The 20,724-nt window shown below is 54.0% G+C and overlaps 1 protein-coding gene across 1 annotated transcript; it reads right to left on the bottom strand.

The window, feature by feature from the left end:
- Positions 1 to 7,536: 7,536 nt before the first annotated feature.
- On the bottom strand, positions 7,537 to 16,549 carry LOC136631710 (collagen, type I, alpha 1a-like). Its single transcript, XM_066605997.1, has 3 exons — positions 16,137 to 16,549; positions 12,361 to 12,418; positions 7,537 to 9,765 (listed from the first exon to the last, which is right to left on the bottom strand). The coding sequence occupies exons 1-3, from the start codon at positions 16,547 to 16,549 to the stop codon at positions 7,537 to 7,539; spliced, it is 2,700 nt and encodes an 899-aa protein (XP_066462094.1).
- Positions 16,550 to 20,724: the final 4,175 nt, after the last annotated feature.

Genomic DNA, 20,724 nt, shown 5'->3' with positions numbered 1-20,724 from the left:
GCGATTCTCTCGTCACTCGCGTTTGCACCCGCCGCCGTTCGGACCTCCCGCGGCAGACGGACGGTCCTGTTGGTGCGCTGGTCCTTCTACTCCGCTGCTGACGACATCTTACTTATTCCCAGAAGACCATCTCTTGTAATGATTCGTAGTGACGATTAATTCGCTGCTTCTGACGCCCATCCCCCGTTCACAGGATAGCGGTGGGATTGCTGGGTGCCGCCCACCACTAGATTGGGGTCTTTGGGCTCTCCTGCAGGAGGTTGAGCGGGGCGTTCGGGACCTTTAGATTCCAATCAATTAGGACATTTAAATGCTGCTGTCGGAACGGACAGCCGCCATCTGACAGGGTTAGCAGCTGCAATCAGAGCTGTGTGCACTGGTGGCTGTTGGCGGATGTCAGACGGCCGATACCTGCCATACTTGGAGTGGGTTTGGCTCCTAAGCCTACTCCACACACAGCGTATGCTGTGGGCGGCTATAGACGTGTGACGGGAAGGGGTTCAGCTGGTAGCCGGTGCCCCTGTGGCTACCTGTATAAGGATGAAGATGGCTGGCAGACGCAGCGCCGTCAGCTTGTTGTAACGTGACTCGTATCGGGTGTATCTGCCCTCACTGAGGACACCCGGTAGTGCCGGCATTGGTGTGTCTGGTTACACTTTAAGCTGCCGTCGCGGGTCAAAGATCCCCTTAAAGAGCTTCTTCCAGGAGCACAAGTCATGCCCTCTGCACACGGGCTTATTGGAACTGAGACCCCGCCAATCTTGGGCACGGGGGTCCCGCCCTCTGGGAATGGTGCTGTCTGCTTCCTGCAGACAAGCGGCCACCCGTTCACCAGCAGGGGTCCTGGCGGCAGATCTGTGCCCATCTACCATTGCCGGCCTCTCATGAGTAGGAAGCTGGAGAAGCTCTGAAGCCGAGGGGCAACGAGCTGAACGTCTCGGTCTCCGGGGAGCAGACGGAAGCTTGCCTTCTTTTAACTAAGAACTTGTTTGGTGGCGGTATATCCCCGCCCCAGAGAGTGATCCTACAAATCCCCTGTTGTAATGGAGAGATGGCAACCTGTCGCATCCGCGGCCCAACGGAGACCGAGCCGTGAAGTAAGGCTTGAAATGAGATGGAACTATCAATTCTAACCTCACACAATTCCCGTCTCCCGCAGCCCAATAACCAGGATGAGGGGTAAGTAGTGCGGCCACCTTGTTGGGGGGTATTGGTGGTATTGGCCTAGCCCACAGTTTGCCGTGGCTACAAGGCTGGGGGAGAGCGATCGCTCCAGTCACGTCCCACAGATTCTCCGTTGGAGAGAGAATCGGGGATTGTGCCCCCAAATCATCACCTGGATACCTTGCAGGGCCACTGATGGCCACGGTGCGGGGCCACCGAATCCCATCACCAAAGCGGTCTTCACAAACTAGTTTTCCCCTTTATTACACTGCAGATCACATGATCGGCCCCAAAGTAGATCGGCTTCTCTAAGTTCTTTGGACGCACCCTGCAGAGTTGTATAATGCTGTAACGAGCTCTTGGTGGGGATTGCTGCATCCGGAGGGTTCTAGTTTCGTCTCGAACGGCTGACTTTTACTCTTTGCCAGTAATATGTCTGGACTAAAAGCCGGAATGTTCTGCAGGCTCGGCAGCGGCTAACAGAATCCTAACGGCGTTGGGGGGCGGCCGACAAATCTCATACAAAACCTGCACTTGACGGGTTTAGGACGCTGCAGCCGGACGGATCTGACGCCCGCATGCACCGGGGGCTCAGTATGGCTGCTTAGGTGCTTCGTGCTGGCTGTCCGCTCGGATTGGACTGCACCAACATCTTATGATCCTGACAATGTGCATTAGAACCTGATTCTCCAAGTGGGGTGACTTCTAGTGGGCGACCCTTTGGCTTCTCGGCCTCTGTAACTACTAGCGGGCGACCCTTTGGCTTCTCGGCCTCTGTAACTACTAGCGGGCGACCCTTTGGCTTCTCGGCCTCTGTGTAACTACTAGCGGGCGACCCTTTGGCTTCTCGGCCTCTGTGTAACTACTAGCGGGCGACCCTTTGGCTTCTCGGCCTCTGTGTAACTACTAGCGGGCGACCCTTTGGCTTCTCGGCCTCTGTAACTTCTAGTGGGCGACCCTTTGGCTTCTCGGCCTCTGTAACTACTAGCGGGCGACCCTTTGGCTTCTCGGCCTCTGTAACTACTAGCGGGCGACCCTTTGGCTTCTCGGCCTCTGTGTAACTACTAGCGGGCGACCCTTTGGCTTCTCGGCCTCTGTGTAACTACTAGCGGGCGACCCTTTGGCTTCTCGGCCTCTGTAACTACTAGCGGGCGACCCTTTGGCTTCTCGGCCTCTGTAACTACTAGCGGGCGACCCTTTGGCTTCTCGGCCTCTGTAACTACTAGCGGGCGACCCTTTGGCTTCTCGGCCTACGTGTAACTACTAGTGGGCGACCCTTTGGCTTCTTGGCCTCTGTAACTACTAGCGGGCGACCCTTTGGCTTCTTGGCCTCTGTAACTACTAGCGGGCGACCCTTTGGCTTCTCGGCCTCTGTAACTACTAGCGGGCGACCCTTTGGCTTCTTGGCCTCTGTAACTACTAGCGGGCGACCCTTTGGCTTCTTGGCCTCTGTAACTACTAGCGGGCGACCCTTTGGCTTCTCGGCCTCTGTGTAACTACTAGCGGGCGACCCTTTGGCTTCTCGGCCTCTAACTACTAGCGGGCGACCCTTTGGCTTCTCGGCCTCTAACTACTAGCGGGCGACCCTTTGGCTTCTCGGCCTCTAACTACTAGCGGGCGACCCTTTGGCTTCTCGGCCTCTGTAACTACTAGCGGACGACCCTTTGGAGGGAGCCGCCTGCTCGCCCTGACTGTGTCAGGGAGCCGCCTGCGGACCCGCTGTCATACCGATAGACTTTAGGCTACTTCTCAGGGCAGCACCTAGGACTTCCCTGGTCTTCAACCTTTAACCCCTCCAACTGGGATTTGGTCTTCGCTGTAGCGGCTCTAGGCGGTTACCCCAACATTAGTCTCGGTGCCGTAGCATGCCAGCAGAGGGGCAGTGGGCGATGTAGTTACGCAGGTCAGGGTCAGGACAGGCGGTGAGCTGAGGTCAGCACAGGAGAAGACTGGAAAACTGAACAAGCAGCAGTCAAAGCCCGGAGTCAATCACAAATCCAGCGGCGCTGCAGAATCTATTGCTCAGGCTTCCTCCGGCGGGGAGGGTGGCCCTTAAATAGCTAGAAAACTATCCAGATAGGCGGGTGGCGCTTTAAGAGGGGCGCTCCTGATGGGCGGCACTGACAGTCACAGGGCATATGGGAATGACGGATGATGGGAGGCGCCAGCGGTCATCACAACTTACATCCAAAATGATACGAAGATGAAACCATGGCTGCGCTGCCGAGGGTGGGGGGAAGAATGGGTGGGCTATCCAGCCCGAGACCCCGGGGGGCCCCGTCATTGCTGTAACGGCGAGTTTCCAATAAGCTCATTAAAGGGATTTTTAGGTCTCCAACACGGATGAGCTGCCCGCAGGGGAGGATACAATATGGCGCAGGCCACCGCTTGGCATCCCCCCAGTCAGGCTGAAGAGACTTGCTTTAGGGAGCGCTGCTGTCACTTCACACCGGGCGCAGCGCTGCACTCTTGTGGGGATGAAGCTGCTGCAAGGCCATGAATGATGTCTCTTGCCGGAGAACAGAACGCGGCGCTCCTCAAGCAGCCGATCTGAAGGGACCCGAGGGCCGGACCCCGATCAGATACGGAGGACCTCTCCCCAAGACAGCTCATCAGTATTGGAGATCTAAAACCCCTTTAAGAGCCGCGGATGGAGGGTGGTGTTACTTGGACTGATGTGTGGCTGATGCGTATAGCGGAGTCATTTTACAGACCGCCGTCCGTCCGTGAGGGGGCGGGGCCTAAGTGTGCTGCATCGGCCGCAGCAGGAGTCTAACACACTTCATCCTCGCTGAGGTCGGACCACATGGTACTGAGGAGGGTGCGGGGCGTGGGAGGCCACACAGCGCTTATCAAGAAAGATTACCAAGAGTAAGTCCAAGTATTGGCTGAGGGTCACGTAGCGCCGAGGCAGCCAGCCGTCCTCCACAGCCGCGCCCGGCGCACAGCATACCATTATTACTCATTTATTTGAGTTTCTGAGATAACTTATCAGTTTTATTTAGAAATCTAAAAGTTTTACTGGTCTGCCCCCTACTGGTGACGTGTGATACAGTCGTCGGCTATATACACTGCATAGCCATTTATTACACCCCCGGCCCTCTCATGATTGGCGCCCCCTGTACGGTAATTCTCCCCGTGACCCCGGAGTGCAGCATAAAATCACGTGACGAGTTTTCTGCGGATCAGTCTCAGTGTGACTCCACATAAGATGGGAGATCCAGCGATCGGAGCGACTTCCAACGAGGCCGGTCATCGGTGCTAGACTAGCCGGGGGCTCACTGCGCACCGCGGGGGGGGGGGGGTGTCTTATGTAACGAGGTGGAGAGTATACAGAGAATGGCACGATCAAGGGAAACATCCTGCGGACGGAAACAACTCATCAGTGAAAGGGGTCGGAGGAGGATGTCAGGAATCGTTCTGACCAACAGGCTGCACAGTCAGCTGAGTACAACGCTGGAGCTCCAACTAACGTGTCCGAACGCACAACTCGCCGTTCCTCCGCACGGATGGTATAATAGCGGGCGACCAGTTCCAGCGCCATTGTGTCTAAGAGAAACAGAAAGACTCCAGCGGGCAAAAGAGCGCAAAACTTGTATCACTGAGCAGCGGGAAAACATCTCCTGGTCAGATGGAGACAGATTTATGTTGCTGATGGGAGACCAGAATTTGGTGCAAGCAGCATGAATCGCTGACCCCTTCCTGTCAGCCGGTCCGAACATGTCAGCACCGCCGTCTAATCTGCAGCGACTACAAGAAGCTCCCTGTCCGCAGGGGCCGAGATTCCCGCAGTAGGATTTCATCACCGAGTGGGATCTACGCCGCGACTGCTACTCACTGGGTGTCCCACCGCTGACGGGCGCCTCTGCCACCAGATGATCGGTGTTCTCGGTCACCTGCCGCTAGTTTTGGTCTGACGGCTGATTGGTGGATTTTGTGGTATTTTGACACCAGTAAACGAGTGTCGGCTGTGGGAACGTTGTAGTGATTAACGGCGACTCGTTGCGTTCAGCGGGGGAAGACTTGGTTCTGTGAAGGGAGAGCGTTGATGGAAACCCAGGGGGACTCGGTGAACATTTGTAGCGTGCTTTAGAGTCGCAGCGCCCCCTGTCAGCGACTATTTGATACTTTTTTTCCATGAACACGTCGTCTGAAGTGGCCGCTGTCATCTCGTAGAGCAGCAGAGCGCCCCCCAGAGGCCTGTTCTTATGACAACATTGCCACGTGCGCCATTACTACTCTGTCACTGACAGGCAATACGGCAGCTTCGGGCTGACACCGGGCTGTCACTGAGCTGCAGAAAGGCCAATCAATGTGGCATTAGAGAAGGCGGCAGCGCTGGGGCCCCTTCAGACAGGGCAGTGGTGGGGGGCGCGGTTCGGCCCCTCGCTGATCTGATATTGATGCCCTCTAGCTCTTTCTATGTTCCTGGTGAAGCGGACAACAACTACCCTTCTCATTAAAGACGACATACACAAAGCGGGCTGCTTTCCTCCAATAAGAGCACTGCAGCTGCCTGCAGGTTGGGTGCGGTGTTGCAGCTTAGTCATATTTACTGCAATAGAGCTGAGCTGCAATACCTGATATGAGCCATGGACAGGGGTGGCGCTGTTCTCTTGATGGCCCTGTAGTGCCTAATGAAAGGCTGGGGGCTGCCAGAAATATGGGTCAAATATTAAGGCAGCTTTGGTGCAGGGAAAGTGATGGCACTGTAGGAGAGGCGGGTCTGATGGGACAAAGAGTGTCACGTGGGCGGAGCCACCACCTGCGGTCCGTGAGAAGAGCCCCGCTCTACCCCTTCTTGTTTGGTTGTTGTGGCTAATGTGTTGCATCGACTGGTGTAAGTCCTTCTGCAGGTGATGATGGAGTCCTTACAGCCGGCGGGTCGGTAGGGAGGTGCGGCTCGTCGGGTCCCACTTGGCAGTCATTTGCAGTTCTTTGTTCTGTGGGATTGACGTGCCACCTTGTGGCCAAAGCGTGTAATTGTTGTGTTGTCATCTCAGTAAGTGTGAATCTTCTATTGGCTGGTGGCGCTGAGGAGCATGCTGGGACGGGGAGGAGATGGGACATGCACTATGAGCGAGTCCTGGTGTGAGGGGCGGAGCGGTCAGCGGCTTACACCCACACAGCATCTGACGCTGGTGTGCGGACCGCTAGTAAGCTCAGACGTAACCGGCCCCGGTGGCTGCTCATCAGAATACGTTCACGGCGCTTCCCACCGCATCACCTTCCATGAGGACCACCAGAGCTAGCAGATGTTACCCCTCGGAGAGAAGGCATCACAGTTATTACCCCACTGACTGCCAGAGACTTTCCACACTAGCCGACCCGGGTGGGATGAATCTACTCCGTCGGGTTTACTGCTTGGACCCCTGGTGAAGGTTTATCATACGGCCTAGGTCACTACAGGCGCCGCCAGGTGAGCGGCCTACCTGAGGCTCGGCCAATGCCGATTAGAGCCGAAGAGTTGGCAGTGCCCTCTGGACCTGCCATGGCTGTCTGTATAAAATAACTATCTAATACACTGCAATAGAGAAGAAAGGTATTGCAGTGTATTATCTGAGCGACTAGAGGATCTCATGTTCAAGTTCCAATATAGAAAAAGAGAAAAGTAGCCCCGCCCCTTTCCCATTTTCCTTGTTTCTTTTTTGTCATAAAGAAACAAAGTTGGAAACCAAGTCCATGTTTTGTATTGTCAGAGCCCCGCCGCGAGGAACAGTGCTCAAAAAACCCACATGGTACCCCAAAACGATACTAATCAAAGCTACAGCTCATCATCCACCAACGAGCCCCCCGAGCGCCGGCCGCGGGGAGATGAGTTCTGGGTCTCTGAATGAAGCCACGCCAAAAATAAATTCGTTTTTTTAAAGGGTTTCATTGAGCAAAAGTAGAAAAACCTGAAATACACGGCGCATGCATAGAAGCGTGGCATCGCATCATCGTCCCGACGCACACGAGACACGTGGCCTTTCTACACGGCGAGCGCTGGAAACACGCAAAGCATTCTGGTCGCAATGTGAACCCTAAAAGTGGCGCACTTGTGTTTCCTCTCATCTCACGTCACGTGGAAAGTGTTAAATTATATTACACGCTCCGCTAAATGGAACCCCCGAAGAATACGCCCCGCGGCGGGGAGAGCGGCGAAACAGAGGTAGGACTTATGGTAGAAAGATAATGGCCGCAGAGGGAAGGGGTTAAGTACCGAAGCCGGCCACGTCCTCACGGGGTTAATAGCAAGTAACGATGTAGTAAATAGTCTATAATTAGTGGCGGACGCCCCCCCGCCCCCCGCCCTCCGGTGTCGTCTTTCCCGTTATTTATAGCCGCCTGTTTGATATCTGTTTATGTTGAAGGTTCCTGACGAGGCAGATTTTACCCCTCGGACGTCTCTCCGGGCGCCGCGCACTGGACGGTAACTCCGCTCTCTCCGGTCGCCGCGCACTGGACGGTAACTCCGCTCTCTCCGGGCGCCGCGCACTGGACGGTAACTCCGCTCTCTCCGGGCGCCGCGCACTGGACGGTAACTCCGTTCTCTCCGGGCGCCGCGCACTGGACGGTAACTCCGTTCTCTCCGGCCGCCGTGCACTGGACGGTAACTCCGCTCTCTCCGGGCGCCGCGCACTGGACGGTAACTCCGTTCTCTCCGGCCGCCGTGCACTGGACGGTAACTCCGCTCTCTCCGGCCGCCGCGCACTGGACGGTAACTCCGTTCTCTCCGGGCGCCGCGCACTGGACGGTAACTCCGTTCTCTCCGGGCGCCGCGCACTGGACGGTAACTCCGTTCTCTCCGGGCGCCGCGCACTGGACGGTAACTCCGTTCTCTCCGGGCGCCGCGCACTGGACGGTAACTCCGTTCTCTCCGGGCGCCGCGCACCGGACGGTAACTCCGTTCTCTCCGGCCGCCGCGCACCGGACGGTAACTCCGTTCTCTCCGGCCGCCGCGCACTGGACGGTAACTCCGTTCTCTCCGGCCGCCGCGCACTGGACGGTAACTCCGTTCTCTCCGGCCGCCGCGCACTGGACGGTAACTCCGTTCTCTCCGGCCGCCGCGCACTGGACGGTAACTCCGTTCTCTCCGGCCGCCGCGCACTGGACGGTAACTCCGCTCTCTCCGGGCGCCGCGCACTGGACGGTAACTCCGCTCTCTCCGGCCGCCGCGCACCGGACGGTAACTCCGCTCTCTCCGGGCGCCGCGCACCGGACGGTAACTCCGTTCTCTCCGGCCGCCGCGCACTGGACGGTAACTCCGTTCTCTCCGGGCGCCGCGCACCGGACGGTAACTCCGTTCTCTCCGGGCGCCGCGCACTGGACGGTAACTCCGTTCTCTCCGGGCGCCGCGCACTGGACGGTAACTCCGTTCCCTCCGGGCGCCGCGCACCGGACGGTAACTCCGTTCTCTCCGGCCGCCGCGCACCGGACGGTAACTCCGTTCTCTCCGGCCGCCGCGCACTGGACGGTAACTCCGTTCTCTCCGGCCGCCGCGCACTGGACGGTAACTCCGTTCTCTCCGGCCGCCGCGCACTGGACGGTAACTCCGTTCTCTCCGGCCGCCGCGCACTGGACGGTAACTCCGCTCTCTCCGGGCGCCGCGCACTGGACGGTAACTCCGCTCTCTCCGGCCGCCGCGCACTGGACGGTAACTCCGCTCTCTCCGGCCGCCGCGCACTGGACGGTAACTCCGCTCTCTCCGGCCGCCGCGCACTGGACGGTAACTCCGCTCTCTCCGGCCGCCGCGCACTGGACGGTAACTCCGCTCTCTCCGGCCGCCGCGCACTGGACGGTAACTCCGCTCTCTCCGGCCGCCGCGCACTGGACGGTAACTCCGCTCTCTCCGGCCGCCGCGCACTGGACGGTAACTCCGCTCTCTCCGGCCGCCGCGCACTGGACGGTAACTCCGCTCTCTCCGGCCGCCGCGCACTGGACGGTAACTCCGTTCTCTCCGGCCGCCGCGCACTGGACGGTAACTCCGTTCTCTCCGGCCGCCGCGCACTGGACGGTAACTCCGTTCTCTCCGGCCGCCGCGCACTGGACGGTAACTCCGTTCTCTCCGGCCGCCGCGCACTGGACGGTAACTCCGCTCTCTCCGGCCGCCGCGCACTGGACGGTAACTCCGCTCTCTCCGGGCGCCGCGCACTGGACGGTAACTCCGTTCTCTCTGGGCGCCGCGCACTGGACGGTAACTCCGTTCTCTCCGGCCGCCGCGCACTGGACGGTAACTCCGTTCTCTCCGGGCGCCGCGCACTGGACGGTAACTCCGCTCTCTCCGGCCGCCGCGCACTGGACGGTAACTCCGCTCTCTCCGGCCGCCGCCCACTGGACGGTAACTCCGTTCTCTCCGGCCGCCGCGCACTGGACGGTAACTCCGTTCTCTCCGGCCGCCGCGCACTGGACGGTAACTCCGTTCTCTCCGGCCGCCGCGCACTGGACGGTAACTCCGCTCTCTCCGGCCGCCGCGCACTGGACGGTAACTCCGTTCTCTCCGGCCGCCGCGCACTGGACGGTAACTCCGTTCTCTCCGGCCGCCGCGCACTGGACGGTAACTCCGTTCTCTCCGGGCGCCGCGCACTGGACGGTAACTCCGTTCTCTCTGGCGGTCTTGCGCTATCGTTGGGCTTCGGAGTCTTTTTGTAATTTCCTTTTACCAACGTGAAAAACAAGTCGGCGCGGTCAGCGGATGGATGGAGAATCTCGTGTCTGTAGCCATGGCAACGCCGGCGGATACTGAGTTTTGGTCTCCCAAATAACTTGTGTTATGAAATAAGTGTTCGGTCCACAAGATGCCGCTTAATTGCCAGTGAAGCGGTGATAGACGAGCGATGGCGCTCAGAGCTGCAACGGTACAACCACTGCGGAGGGAAGAGGGTTTATCCCTTGCAGGGCAGATTGGTGTTTCGGGGGAGAAGGTCCTATGTCTTACTGACCATGAGCCAGTGGGTGATCTCCGGTGGCGTGCGTGGCCGACCTCTGCTCAGTGGCTTATGCCAGGGTCTTGTAATGGAAGAGCTTTATAAGCGCCTGCTTGGTTAAAACGGGGCACCTGATGGGACATGACCGGAAAGGAGAGGCGGCATCAGGAAAGAATGGCTCTGTTGTTTCAGGGAGATGACCTAGAGAGGAACTGACGACTTGCTCAGCGCACTGAAATAGACCGGGCTAAATCCTGTCTTGTGATCGGGTGGTCCCTAAAAGCTAGAGGACCAGAGGAAGAAGAAGAGAAGCAGAGAGCCACAGAACCAGAGCTGCATCACAACCCTGCCCGCCAGTGGGAGACTGCCCGCCAGTGGGAGACTGCCCGCCAGTGGGAGACTGCCCGCCAGTGGGAGACTGCCCGCCAGTGGGAGACTGCCCAACAACGGGAGACTGCCCGCCATTGGGAGACTGCCCGCCATTGGGAGACTGCCCAACAATGGGAGACTGCCCGCCATTGGGAGACTGCCCGCCATTGGGAGACTGCCCAACAATGGTAGACTGCCCGCCAGTGGGAGACTGCCCAACAATGGGAGACTGCCCGCCAGTGGGAGACTGCCCGCCAAGAGCCTGTCTGTTATACAGTTTTGGCTGTCGGTGTTCTCTGCTGCTGTTACACATGTTCGGTTGCCTCTGCAGTCCGGTGTCGGTATAGGGGGCGCTGTATTTCCGAAGATGTATCACCAACTGTGCAACTGACTCTTATCGCCAACAGGAGAGGGGGTCCCTGACTGAAACGTAGTTCCCTAAGACTACAAGAGCCCTGCGGTCCGTCCCGGGCCACCCTAACCGTATTATCTGGGTGCTGCAGGGCGGTATTCTCGAAGGGTGGCCCACCAGGTCTACACGCTTCTGTGTGGAGTTACGGCGGCCGTGCCGTATTACGTTGCCTCAGTAGTCACACAGTTACTAAAGCCACGGTGTAACCAATGCGATGCAGCAGCGCAGGGCTATTTTGAAGCCGTGTTGGGAAGTTGAGAATGTCTGTGAGGTACGACGTGGTGAGGGTGTGGAGCAGAACTAGAAGGCTACGGCACCATGTGTGGCCCAAGTGGAGGTCTGGGGGACGCCGTCAGCTACACGTCCCGCTTCTATAGATATGGCGATGCAACGTGAGCCAGCAGCTCCAGCGCACAACATGGCTGAGGGCCGATCAGCTGCTGCGGGCAGAGATTCCATTATGGGAACAGAAAGCGGAATCCACTGGATGACCTGTGACGGAGCTGAATGCGCTGAGGGGATCCCATGGACTAGAATGGGATCCATTCTGTTCGTTTGTCCTACATCTCGCCTTCAGGCAGCACTTTGGTGTCCGGGATCTCGTGCTGAGCTCGGGGGTGAACAGTCTAAGATTGTTCTGATGGAAGGATGCAGCGCTGCGAGCGATTCCACGCGGACCACTGGAGGGGGAGGAGTTTGGTGAGAGGATACATTCCCGCGTGTCGTATGGTTAGATATCGCGCATACAATAAGCACATTGTGTTTGATATTTACATGAGCAGTTTTCCTATTGCTGGGCTTTTCTTGCACGCTGCAGCATTTGTCTGGCGAAGCACATTTACAGGTCTGCCCAATCAGTCCTTTCGTGGGCGCGGCGCTCCACATCTGAACACCCCGAAGAAGCGCAGCAATTCATCATCATTGTGTTTATTGGCCTCCAGAACACCCTGCAGAAGTCACCCGCGACCTCCAGCTCCGGCGCTGGCTGCGGTGTTCACGGTGACGGCTGTAGACATTTCTTGGGCCGCCCGGTCTGTGGACGCTGCATTATTGTGCGCCACCTTCCACACCCACAGCGGTGGTCATCACAGTAGAGTTTCTGTCCGGCATTATGGAAGGCCGCGGATGCATACGGATGTAACTGCATTCATTGGGTAGCTGTAGAGTAAGCCCCATCCGCAGGCGCACTCAAGATAACTAAACTGAAGGCCGTGGGCGCGGAGCGCTGGACGGGCGGTGACCGACGGGACGGGCGGTGACCGCTCGGGACGGGCGGTGACCGCTCGGGACGGGCGGTGACTGCTCGGGACGGGCGGTGACCGACGGGACGGGCGGTGACCGACGGGATGGGCGGTGACCGACGGGATGGGCGGTGACCGACGGGACGGGCGGTGACCGGCGGGAAGGGTTACAGGCGTTGACAAGCACTCTACAGTTTCCTTTGGCTTTTCCACCAGTTTCTCTCCTGGACGGCGCTCCGGCGTGTTGCATCACTGGCGGTTGACTCACGCTATGCCCCACGTGCCCGGACAAGCCCGCAGAATGCCTCACAATCGCTTCATTAATTCTGGAAACACAAATTAAAATAATCACCATTATCTGTTCTGTCTGGTTAGTAATTACTGAACTCATTTATTAACCCTTGCATGTCAGAATAGCACTGCAGTTCTCTCTGGATGGGGCTGGACTATGAAAATATTAACCCTTTCCGATCCAATTTTGGATTCAGGGTTTCCTAAAAGGCTTTCTCTTTTTGCTGTTATACAATGGTGCCATCTGCTGGCAAAGGCCAGCGGGTGTGCCAGAGAGGTATCGACAGCGGAGTGGCTGGCAATAGACGGTAAGAATACCAAAACGCCTCTCCCCCATGCCAATAAAAATTCTATATTTGCAGGCAGCACATCTATGAGACATCTCTTATAACAGCGGCTTGGATACAACACCTCAGCTCTGGTATAGCTCTAAATAACGCAGTCACCAAGTAATAGAGCGCTACACTGTGATAGTGATTACAGTGCCGTTACCTCCAGGCATCACAGATGACGTCTCCTCTGATTGAAGTCTTCCATTTTATGTTTTTCTTTATCTGGGCCCAGATGACCATGAAGTTTCCTTCCTACTAAGACTCACTTCTTCCCACTCCCCCAATCTTGATGCTACCGCAGCACGCCTTTGGTCCCCCCCAACACCCCCACGTCTGCACATTAATAGTGCCCCACGAAGTAATAGTAACCACTCTCCATGGCAGACAAGAGTGCACCCGCTGGGCCATCATCACCAAGTACCAGCACTCTTAGGGCTTCTACCCACTAGCGATATCTTTCCCTGCGATGTGAAAGTGATGATGATGAAACCAATGACTTTCAATGATTTCATCCTCATTTGTGATTTTTATTCTTAAGCCTCGCAGCGCAGAGAAAAAAATCTATGATATTGTTCAGCGGTTTCAATGGGGCCGGTGGCAGCAGCAGCGCCAGCCCCTTTGAAAACATAGGGAGTATATCGCGGACTTCTGCCACAGCTGTCACAGCTATGGCAGAGGATTCCTTCATCCCTGCTGGGACCACGAGAGTGGAGGAATCCTCTGCTGCAGCTGTCACAGCTGTGGCAGAAGTCCAGGATGCTACCCCATTGCTTTCAATAGGGTCGGCACTGCTGCGGCCCCTTGAAAGCAGTGGATTGAAGGCAACCCCCACAACGATGATTTTCAGGGAAGGGCTTGAAAAATAAGCGCTTCCCTGAAAATCATCCCAAGCTGTAAAAAAAAAAAAAAATTTACTCGCCTAGAAGAGTCGCCCGGCTCTTCTCTCCGGCACGTCAGTCGTCTTCTGTGGGCTGGAGGCCGGGGTTTGGAAAATCCAGCGCTTTCTGGGGGTAGGGATGAAGTCCTTCAATAATGTCTTGTGGAACACCTTATGGACTCTCCAGATTTTGGACAAATCTAACTTATCGGCCATCAGGTTGATGACCCGAGTAATAGCAAATAGTCCCACAAACCGAGGCATGAACTTAGAGGAAGGTACTTTTAATTTAACCCCTTAGTGACGGAGCTTTTTTGCTTTTTTCCATTTTTGTTTTTTCCTACTCCCTTTTAAAAAATCGTAGCTCCTTTATTTCTCCATCGCCGTCGCGGTCTGGGCGCTCGTTGTTTTTTGCGGGACGAGTTGTTTTTTTCAATGGCACTATTTATTGTACCATATAATTTACTGAAAAACTTTTTAAAAATTCTAAGCGGAGAGAAATGGAAAAAAAAACGACATTCCACCATCTTTCGGTGCGTCCTGTTTCTACGGCGCACAAACTGCAACAAAAACGACCTGATATTTTTATTCTATGGGTCGGTACGATTACTACGATACCAAACTTGTATAGTATTGTTTTTGCTGTAGTACTTGTATTTTTCTTTTAAGATATTTAATTTTTTTCAATTATTTCCTGCGGTCATTTTGTGCGTGCGATAACTTTTTTATTTTTCCGTCGACGTAGTTGAGTGAGGGCTCATATTTTGAGGGATGTTCTGTAGTTTCCGATAGTATCAATTTGGAATACATACGACTTTTTGATCGCTTTTTATTGCGTTTTTTTCTGGGAGACAGGGTAACTAAAAAAATGCATTTCTGGCGTTCTTTATTTTTCTTTTCGGACGACGTTCACCGTGCAGAAAAAATAATGCACTACTTTGATAGATCGGACTTTTACGGACGCGGCGATATCAAATATATATTTTTATTTTAGGATTTAGATTTTTTTAATAATAGATATGGCAATTTTTTTTTTAACAATTGAAAAAACTTTATTGATCTTTTTTCTCACTTTACGTTGAAGTCCCCCTGGGGGACTTTAACATGCGATGCTTTGATCGCTCCTATAGCATTACGTCATACTGCTTTTTGACAGGCAGTCTATCAAGCCACCCTGTGTGGATGGCTTGATAGGCAGTCTGCTAAGGCAGCCCTGGGGCCATTCATTAGGTCCCCGGCTGTCATGACACCTGCACGGCTCCCCCGATCTCACCTTGGGGGGGGGGGGCCGTGCGGGACTCGGGGGATTTAAATGCCGCTGTCACAATTGACAGCGGCATTTAAAAGGTTAATAGCCGCGAACAGCCGAGCGCGGCTATTGCCCGCGGGTGTCAGCTGTAATAAACAGCTGACGCCCGCGCTGTATGGAGGGAGATAGCGCCGTCACTAAGGGGTTAAGGTTCTTGGTAGACAAGTACACCAATTGACCCACCGAAAAAGGCTGAGAAGCAGTACACCTCTTTCTGCTACGATCCTGCATTTCATTACATGCCTTTTCGATAATAATACGCACATTATTCCAAATCTCTTTAAATTCCTGAATACGATCCTCTACCGCCGGAATGATCGATTCAAGAGAATTGAAAACTGAGAATCGAGGATGCAGACCGAAATTACAGAAAAGCGGAGGCTTCTTGGTAGCAGAATTTACATGATTGTTAATGGCGAATTCTGCCAACGACTGGGGTTGTCACCCCCAACAACCTAAGGTCTTGGAGAAGTTCCTGATTCATCCGTTCAGTCTGACCATTAGATTCGGGATGGAAGGCGGAGGAAAAAGATAACTCAATACCGATCCTCTTACAAAAAGTTCGCCAAAATTGAGCTACGAATTGGACACTTCGGTCAGAAACAATGTTGGTGGGAATGCCGTGTAAGGCCTCCTTCCCACGAACGAAAATCCGCCGCGTTGCCCGCAGCTATTAGGTTCTATTGAACCTAATAGCTCAATGCTCACGGTGCAGAATTCCATCGCGGAATTCCGCACCGTGAAATCTCCCGTCCTCACCCGCGGCATGCTCTAATTGCCGCGGGTGTATGCGCGTCTGGCTTCCATTGCAGTTAATGGAAGCCGTTCGCTCACGCTATCTTCCGCTGTAGCACAGCAGAAGATAGCGTGAAATCGCCTCTCCGCCCACCGCCGCCGCGTCATATGACACGGCGGCCACGTCATGTGACGCTTGGGGCGTGTCTTGTGACGTGGCCGGCATGTCACATGACGCTGCGGCGCATCACGCCGAAGCATCATGCGGGACCCAGAACACCGGATCCGCTGGTAAGTATGGGGTCTCTGGGGGGCGCTGTGACGGACTTGGCCGCGGAATATTCCGCGGCGGAGCCGGTCACGCCCGTGTAGCCGGCCTAACCGAACAATCTCCTTAGTGAAAACGGTGGCCAACTCAGAAGCAGTGGGTAGTTTTTTAAGTGGAACAAAGTGAGGCATCTTAGTAAACCTGTCGACTACAACTAGGATGACGGAGTTACCTAATGATTCCGGTAAGTCCGTGATAAAATCCATAAAAAGGTGCGACCACGGTTTGTTTAATATCAGTAAAGGCAGAAGCGGATCCTCCGGACGTCTGCGAACAAACTGAACAGACCCTAACAAACCTCTTCACATCCTGTGGCATTTGCGGCCAACAATAAAGATGTGAACATAAATTCAGGGTTCCTCGAATGCCTGGGTGCCCTGCTAATCTTGACGAATGCACTTCCTCCAAAACCACTAATCTCAAGGTACCGTGAACGAATAACCTCCCGTCCAGAAGACCTTCCGCTACTGTCTGTTGTTCAACTTGAAGTTGAGTTGCCACTACCGTGCAAGGTTGTAAGATATTTACCGGTTGGCACTCCACAGAATCTGGTTCCTCAAAACTGCAGGGCATCCACCTTGACATTCTTATTACCCGGAATGTACGTAACCATAAAGTTGAATCGAGAAAAGAAAAGTGTCCATCTGGCTTGTCGGGCATTAAGGCGTTTAGCCGTTTCCAAGTAAATCTAATTCTTCTGATCTGTAAGTACTGTAATAGTATGCCGGGCACCCTCAAGAAAATGTCGCCACTCGTCAAAGGCCCATTTTATGGCCAATAACTCCCTATGGCCAATATCATAATTGCGCTTGGCTGGGTTGAATTTCTTAGAGAAGAAAGCACAAGGCTGCAAGCCCGAGCCTCCTTGGAACTCCTGAGATAGAACTGCACCCACACCATGCCCTTAAGCATCAACCTCAACAACGAATGGCCGATCAAAGTTAGGCTGAGCAAGAACCGGCGCCGAAGAAAAGGCCTTCTTCAACTGAATAAAGGCTTGGACTGCCTCTACCGACCAAGCGCTAAAGTCCGCTCATTTTTAAGTCCTATCTGTTAAAGGTTTGGCTATAGTAGAAAAATTTCTTATGAATTTACGATAAAAGTTCGCAAACCCTAAGAACCGTTGTAAGGCTTTCAAGTTGGTAGGTTGTGCCCATTCAGAAATAGCCTTGACCTTGTCAGAATCCATTAGAATGTTAGTAGGAGTAATCACATACCCTAAAAAGGAAATCTTTTGAACCCCAAAAATACACTTCTCAAACTTGGCAAATAAGTTCTGAGTGCGAAGACGAGATCACACGATATGTAGGTGTTTAACATGTCCAGTCGGGGGAAAAAATCAGTATATCAAGATAGACCACCAAAAAGGACTCACAAATGTCATGAAACATAGAATTCATGAAACCCTGAAAAACGGCCGGAGCATTACATAAGCCAAAAGGCAGGACCGAGCACTCAGAATGACCTAACAAGCCAAAAGGCAGGACCGAGCACTCAGAATGACCTAACAAGCCAAAAGGCAGGACCGAGCACTCAGAATGACCTAACAAGCCAAAAGGCAGGACCGAGCACTCAGAATGACCTAACAAGCCAAAAGGCAGGACCGAGCACTCAGAATGACCTAACAAGCCAAAAGGCAGGACCGAGCACTCAGAATGACCTAACAAGCCAAAAGGCAGGACCGAGCACTCAGAATGACCTAACAAGCCAAAAGGCAGGACCGAGCACTCAGAATGACCTAACAAGCCAAAAGGCAGGACCGAGCACTCAGAATGACCTAACAAGCCAAAAGGCAGGACCGAGCACTCAGAATGACCTAAGGGCGTATTAAATGCAGTTTCCCACTCATCACCTTCTTTTATACGAATCAGGTTGTATGCTCCTCGAAGATCAAACTTAGAGAACCACTGGGCTCCCACAATCTGACTGAGCAAATCGGGAATTAGTGGCAACGAGCGCTGCTTGCTAATCGTGATCTCGTTTAACGGGCGGTAGTCCACGCAGGGACGGAGGGAACCATCTTTCTTTTCAACAAAAAATAATCCCGCCTCAGCGGGTGATTTAGAGGGCCGGATGTGTCCCCTATTCAGACTCTCAGTAATGTATTCCTTCATAGCATACGTTGGGGAACAGACAAATTATAAATCCCTCCCTTGGGGATCATGCTACCCAGAATGAGGTCTATCCTGCAATCCCACTCTCGGTGGGGAGGCAAAGACTCAGACAAACGTTTAGAGAACACATCCGCAAATTCTTTAATGTATGAGGGTAGGCAAACCTCAGTACCAGAGACGGGAGGGAGAAGTACATGAGCCATGACTCAGAATTTACCCAATCAATTTGGGGATTGTGGCGCTTTAACCGGGGTAAACCCCAAACTACATCTACGGATAAATTATCCATAACCAAAAGCGAACACATCTCTGTGTAAGGCCCCCACAGAAAGTAAAACTTCAGGAGTCTTTAGTATTGAAGCCAGCCCGGAGAGGTGTTGAGTCGATCCCAGAAAACCAGATGGGAGACCTGAGAGAAATCAAGAAAAATGACAAAGATTTGGCAAAAACGGCATTGACAAAATTTGCGTCTGCCCCCGAATCTATGAAGGCTCTCCCCTCTAACTTGGACGTTTTAAATGAAATGACGCACGGAACAAACAATTTAGAAAATCTCGGAAGTACCTGCTCTCCTAGACGATCCTTCCGCAGATCGCCTTGGAGTGGGAGTTTTCCTGGTGTCCTCTCTTATGGCATGCAGCGATCCCATGGCCTGGTTTGCCGCAGTACAGACATAGACGATTCTTGATGCAAAACTCTCTGCACCTAGCGGGGACATGGAATCCACATCCATAGGTTCAGCTGTGGACGAAGGAGAATCCTGGGACTCCTTCCGCTGAGGTGTAACGACCGGACCCCTAGGAGGCTTGCGTCAGGCAAGAAGCCGACGGTCAGCCCTGACTGCTAACGTCATGGCCTGTTCCAGAGTTCTTCGCTCTGGGTGAGACAAAAGCAAATCTTTTAGTGACTCTGACAATCTGATGAGAAACAGATCTTTAAGAGCGTGGTCATTCCACCCAGATTCCACCAAATATTGGCTGAACAGAGAACAATAGTCCTCTGCAGAACGTCTATCCTGACGCAAATCTAAAAGTTTACTGACGGCAAAACCGGCACGATCAGGCTCATCGTAGATGTGACTGAGGTCCCTAAAAAAACAACCGACAAGAGAGTGGGGGAACGGACGGGAAAGAAAAAGCCCAATTCTGAGGCCCCCCCTCTCAACGTAGACCTAACGAGACCTACTCTGCGCTTCCGTACCTAAAGAATGGGGCCGCAACTTAAAGTACAACTTGCATCCTTCCTGAAACGAAAAAACGTCTGACAACTGAATCTTAGGTTCGGAAACCGGACTGGAAATCGTAGAGATAGTTTGTTCCTGAAGAACAACTCTGCTGGACAATTCTTGTACCACACAAGTTAGGTTTCTAACCTGCCGGCAAGAGTGGTAAGCCCATCCATACTAAATAAAAATGGAGCGATGAAAGCCGGAGGAAAAAAAAATTTTTTTTTTCTTATATGGCCAGTGTTTCTTTTAGGCAGGTACGGAAATAAGACTGGGAGTCCCTGAAAACCGCCCACACCTCTGACCCTACCTACTTGCCTTGCCCTGACTAACCCAGGGGGACAACTGGGCGGTACTCTCTATACTGTCTAGGGATAGCCTGATATAATGGGGGGGGGGGGGCACAAAACTAAGGAAGGAACTACCACAGAGACAAAAGACTAAATGAAACTACCGCAAAGGGAGGCAAGGATTGAAGCACAAGGACCAAGAGGGAGGCAAGGATTGAAGCACAAGGACTAAGAGGACCAGAGAGACCTAGTTAACCTCACTAAATACAAACACTGGCACTGAAACTTGCCAGCTGCTGCCTCTTATCCCTAGAACAGGGGCGAAGCCAATGACATGCTGGTGGGTGGAGGAAGGAAACTCACCCACTCACAACAGAAAAGGCTCCCAGAGCCGCGCGGCCGCCCTAAGGGAAACGCCGACGGACCTGGAAGGAAGAACGTCGTGCCTGGACCCCCGCAACTGGACCAGCGTGCTGCCGAAACCCAACCGCGCTCCTGGTAAGTTTCCTCCTAACAATCTCACAGGGAAATCAGCATTTTCTCTGCGCTGTGAGGCACTCGATCTCGCATGACTAGAAAAAATAGCGCTAGTGGGTAGAAGCCCTACAGGATACAAGACAGTCTCCAGGGGGCTCCCCGGCTCCAAATCTTGTCAAGTAGTTTGCTACTCATGGAAGAATCAAGAACTTTCCAGGCCCTGGTGGAAGGAGAGAACTGCATGCAACATTCAAAGGACTCCCGGCTGAGACCTCCGGAGGGGCTTCACCCCATTTCAGATGCTGCGCACTGAACAGCAGGGGGCTCAATGGGTGAAGGGACCCGACTGCCTAGAGAAAACAGTGATAAACCTCAATCCTAGGGAAATATTCTCTGGACATATGAAAAAGCAAGAGCTCCCGCACGTATCGGACCCGCGTTATATGTATAGATGATGAAAGGAAGTTTATGGAATACAGCGCCCCCTACAGTGCAACGCCAGGCAGGACCCATAATGTTGTAGGGCTGCTTCGGGGACTGGAGGCCTCATAGGAACAATGAAATCAGAGGATTGTTGGAGCGTTTTACAATGAAATCCTACAGTGGGACAATGACCCAAAGCTCATCCGAAAGTACAGAAGACAGCCGGCGGCA

The sequence above is a fragment of the Eleutherodactylus coqui genome, chromosome 6 (assembly GCF_035609145.1).
Source record: "Eleutherodactylus coqui strain aEleCoq1 chromosome 6, aEleCoq1.hap1, whole genome shotgun sequence".
Classification (NCBI taxonomy): Eukaryota; Metazoa; Chordata; class Amphibia; order Anura; family Eleutherodactylidae; genus Eleutherodactylus; species Eleutherodactylus coqui.
The sequence above is the reverse complement of the archived record's forward strand: the minus strand, read 5'-3'. Positions and strand labels throughout refer to the sequence as shown.

Coding starts and splice junctions, on each gene's coding strand:
- LOC136631710 (XM_066605997.1), bottom strand. CDS start 16,549: ATGTCAAGGTGGATGCCCTGCAGTTTTGAGGAACCAGATTCTGTGGAG. Junction 12,419..16,136: donor GGACTTACCGGAATCATTAG/GTAACTCCGTCA, acceptor TTGTGTTTCCAG/AATTAATGAAGCGATTGTGA. Junction 9,766..12,360: donor CCGGGCACGTGGGGCATAGC/GTGAGTCAACCG, acceptor GCCCAACGATAG/CGCAAGACCGCCAGAGAGAA.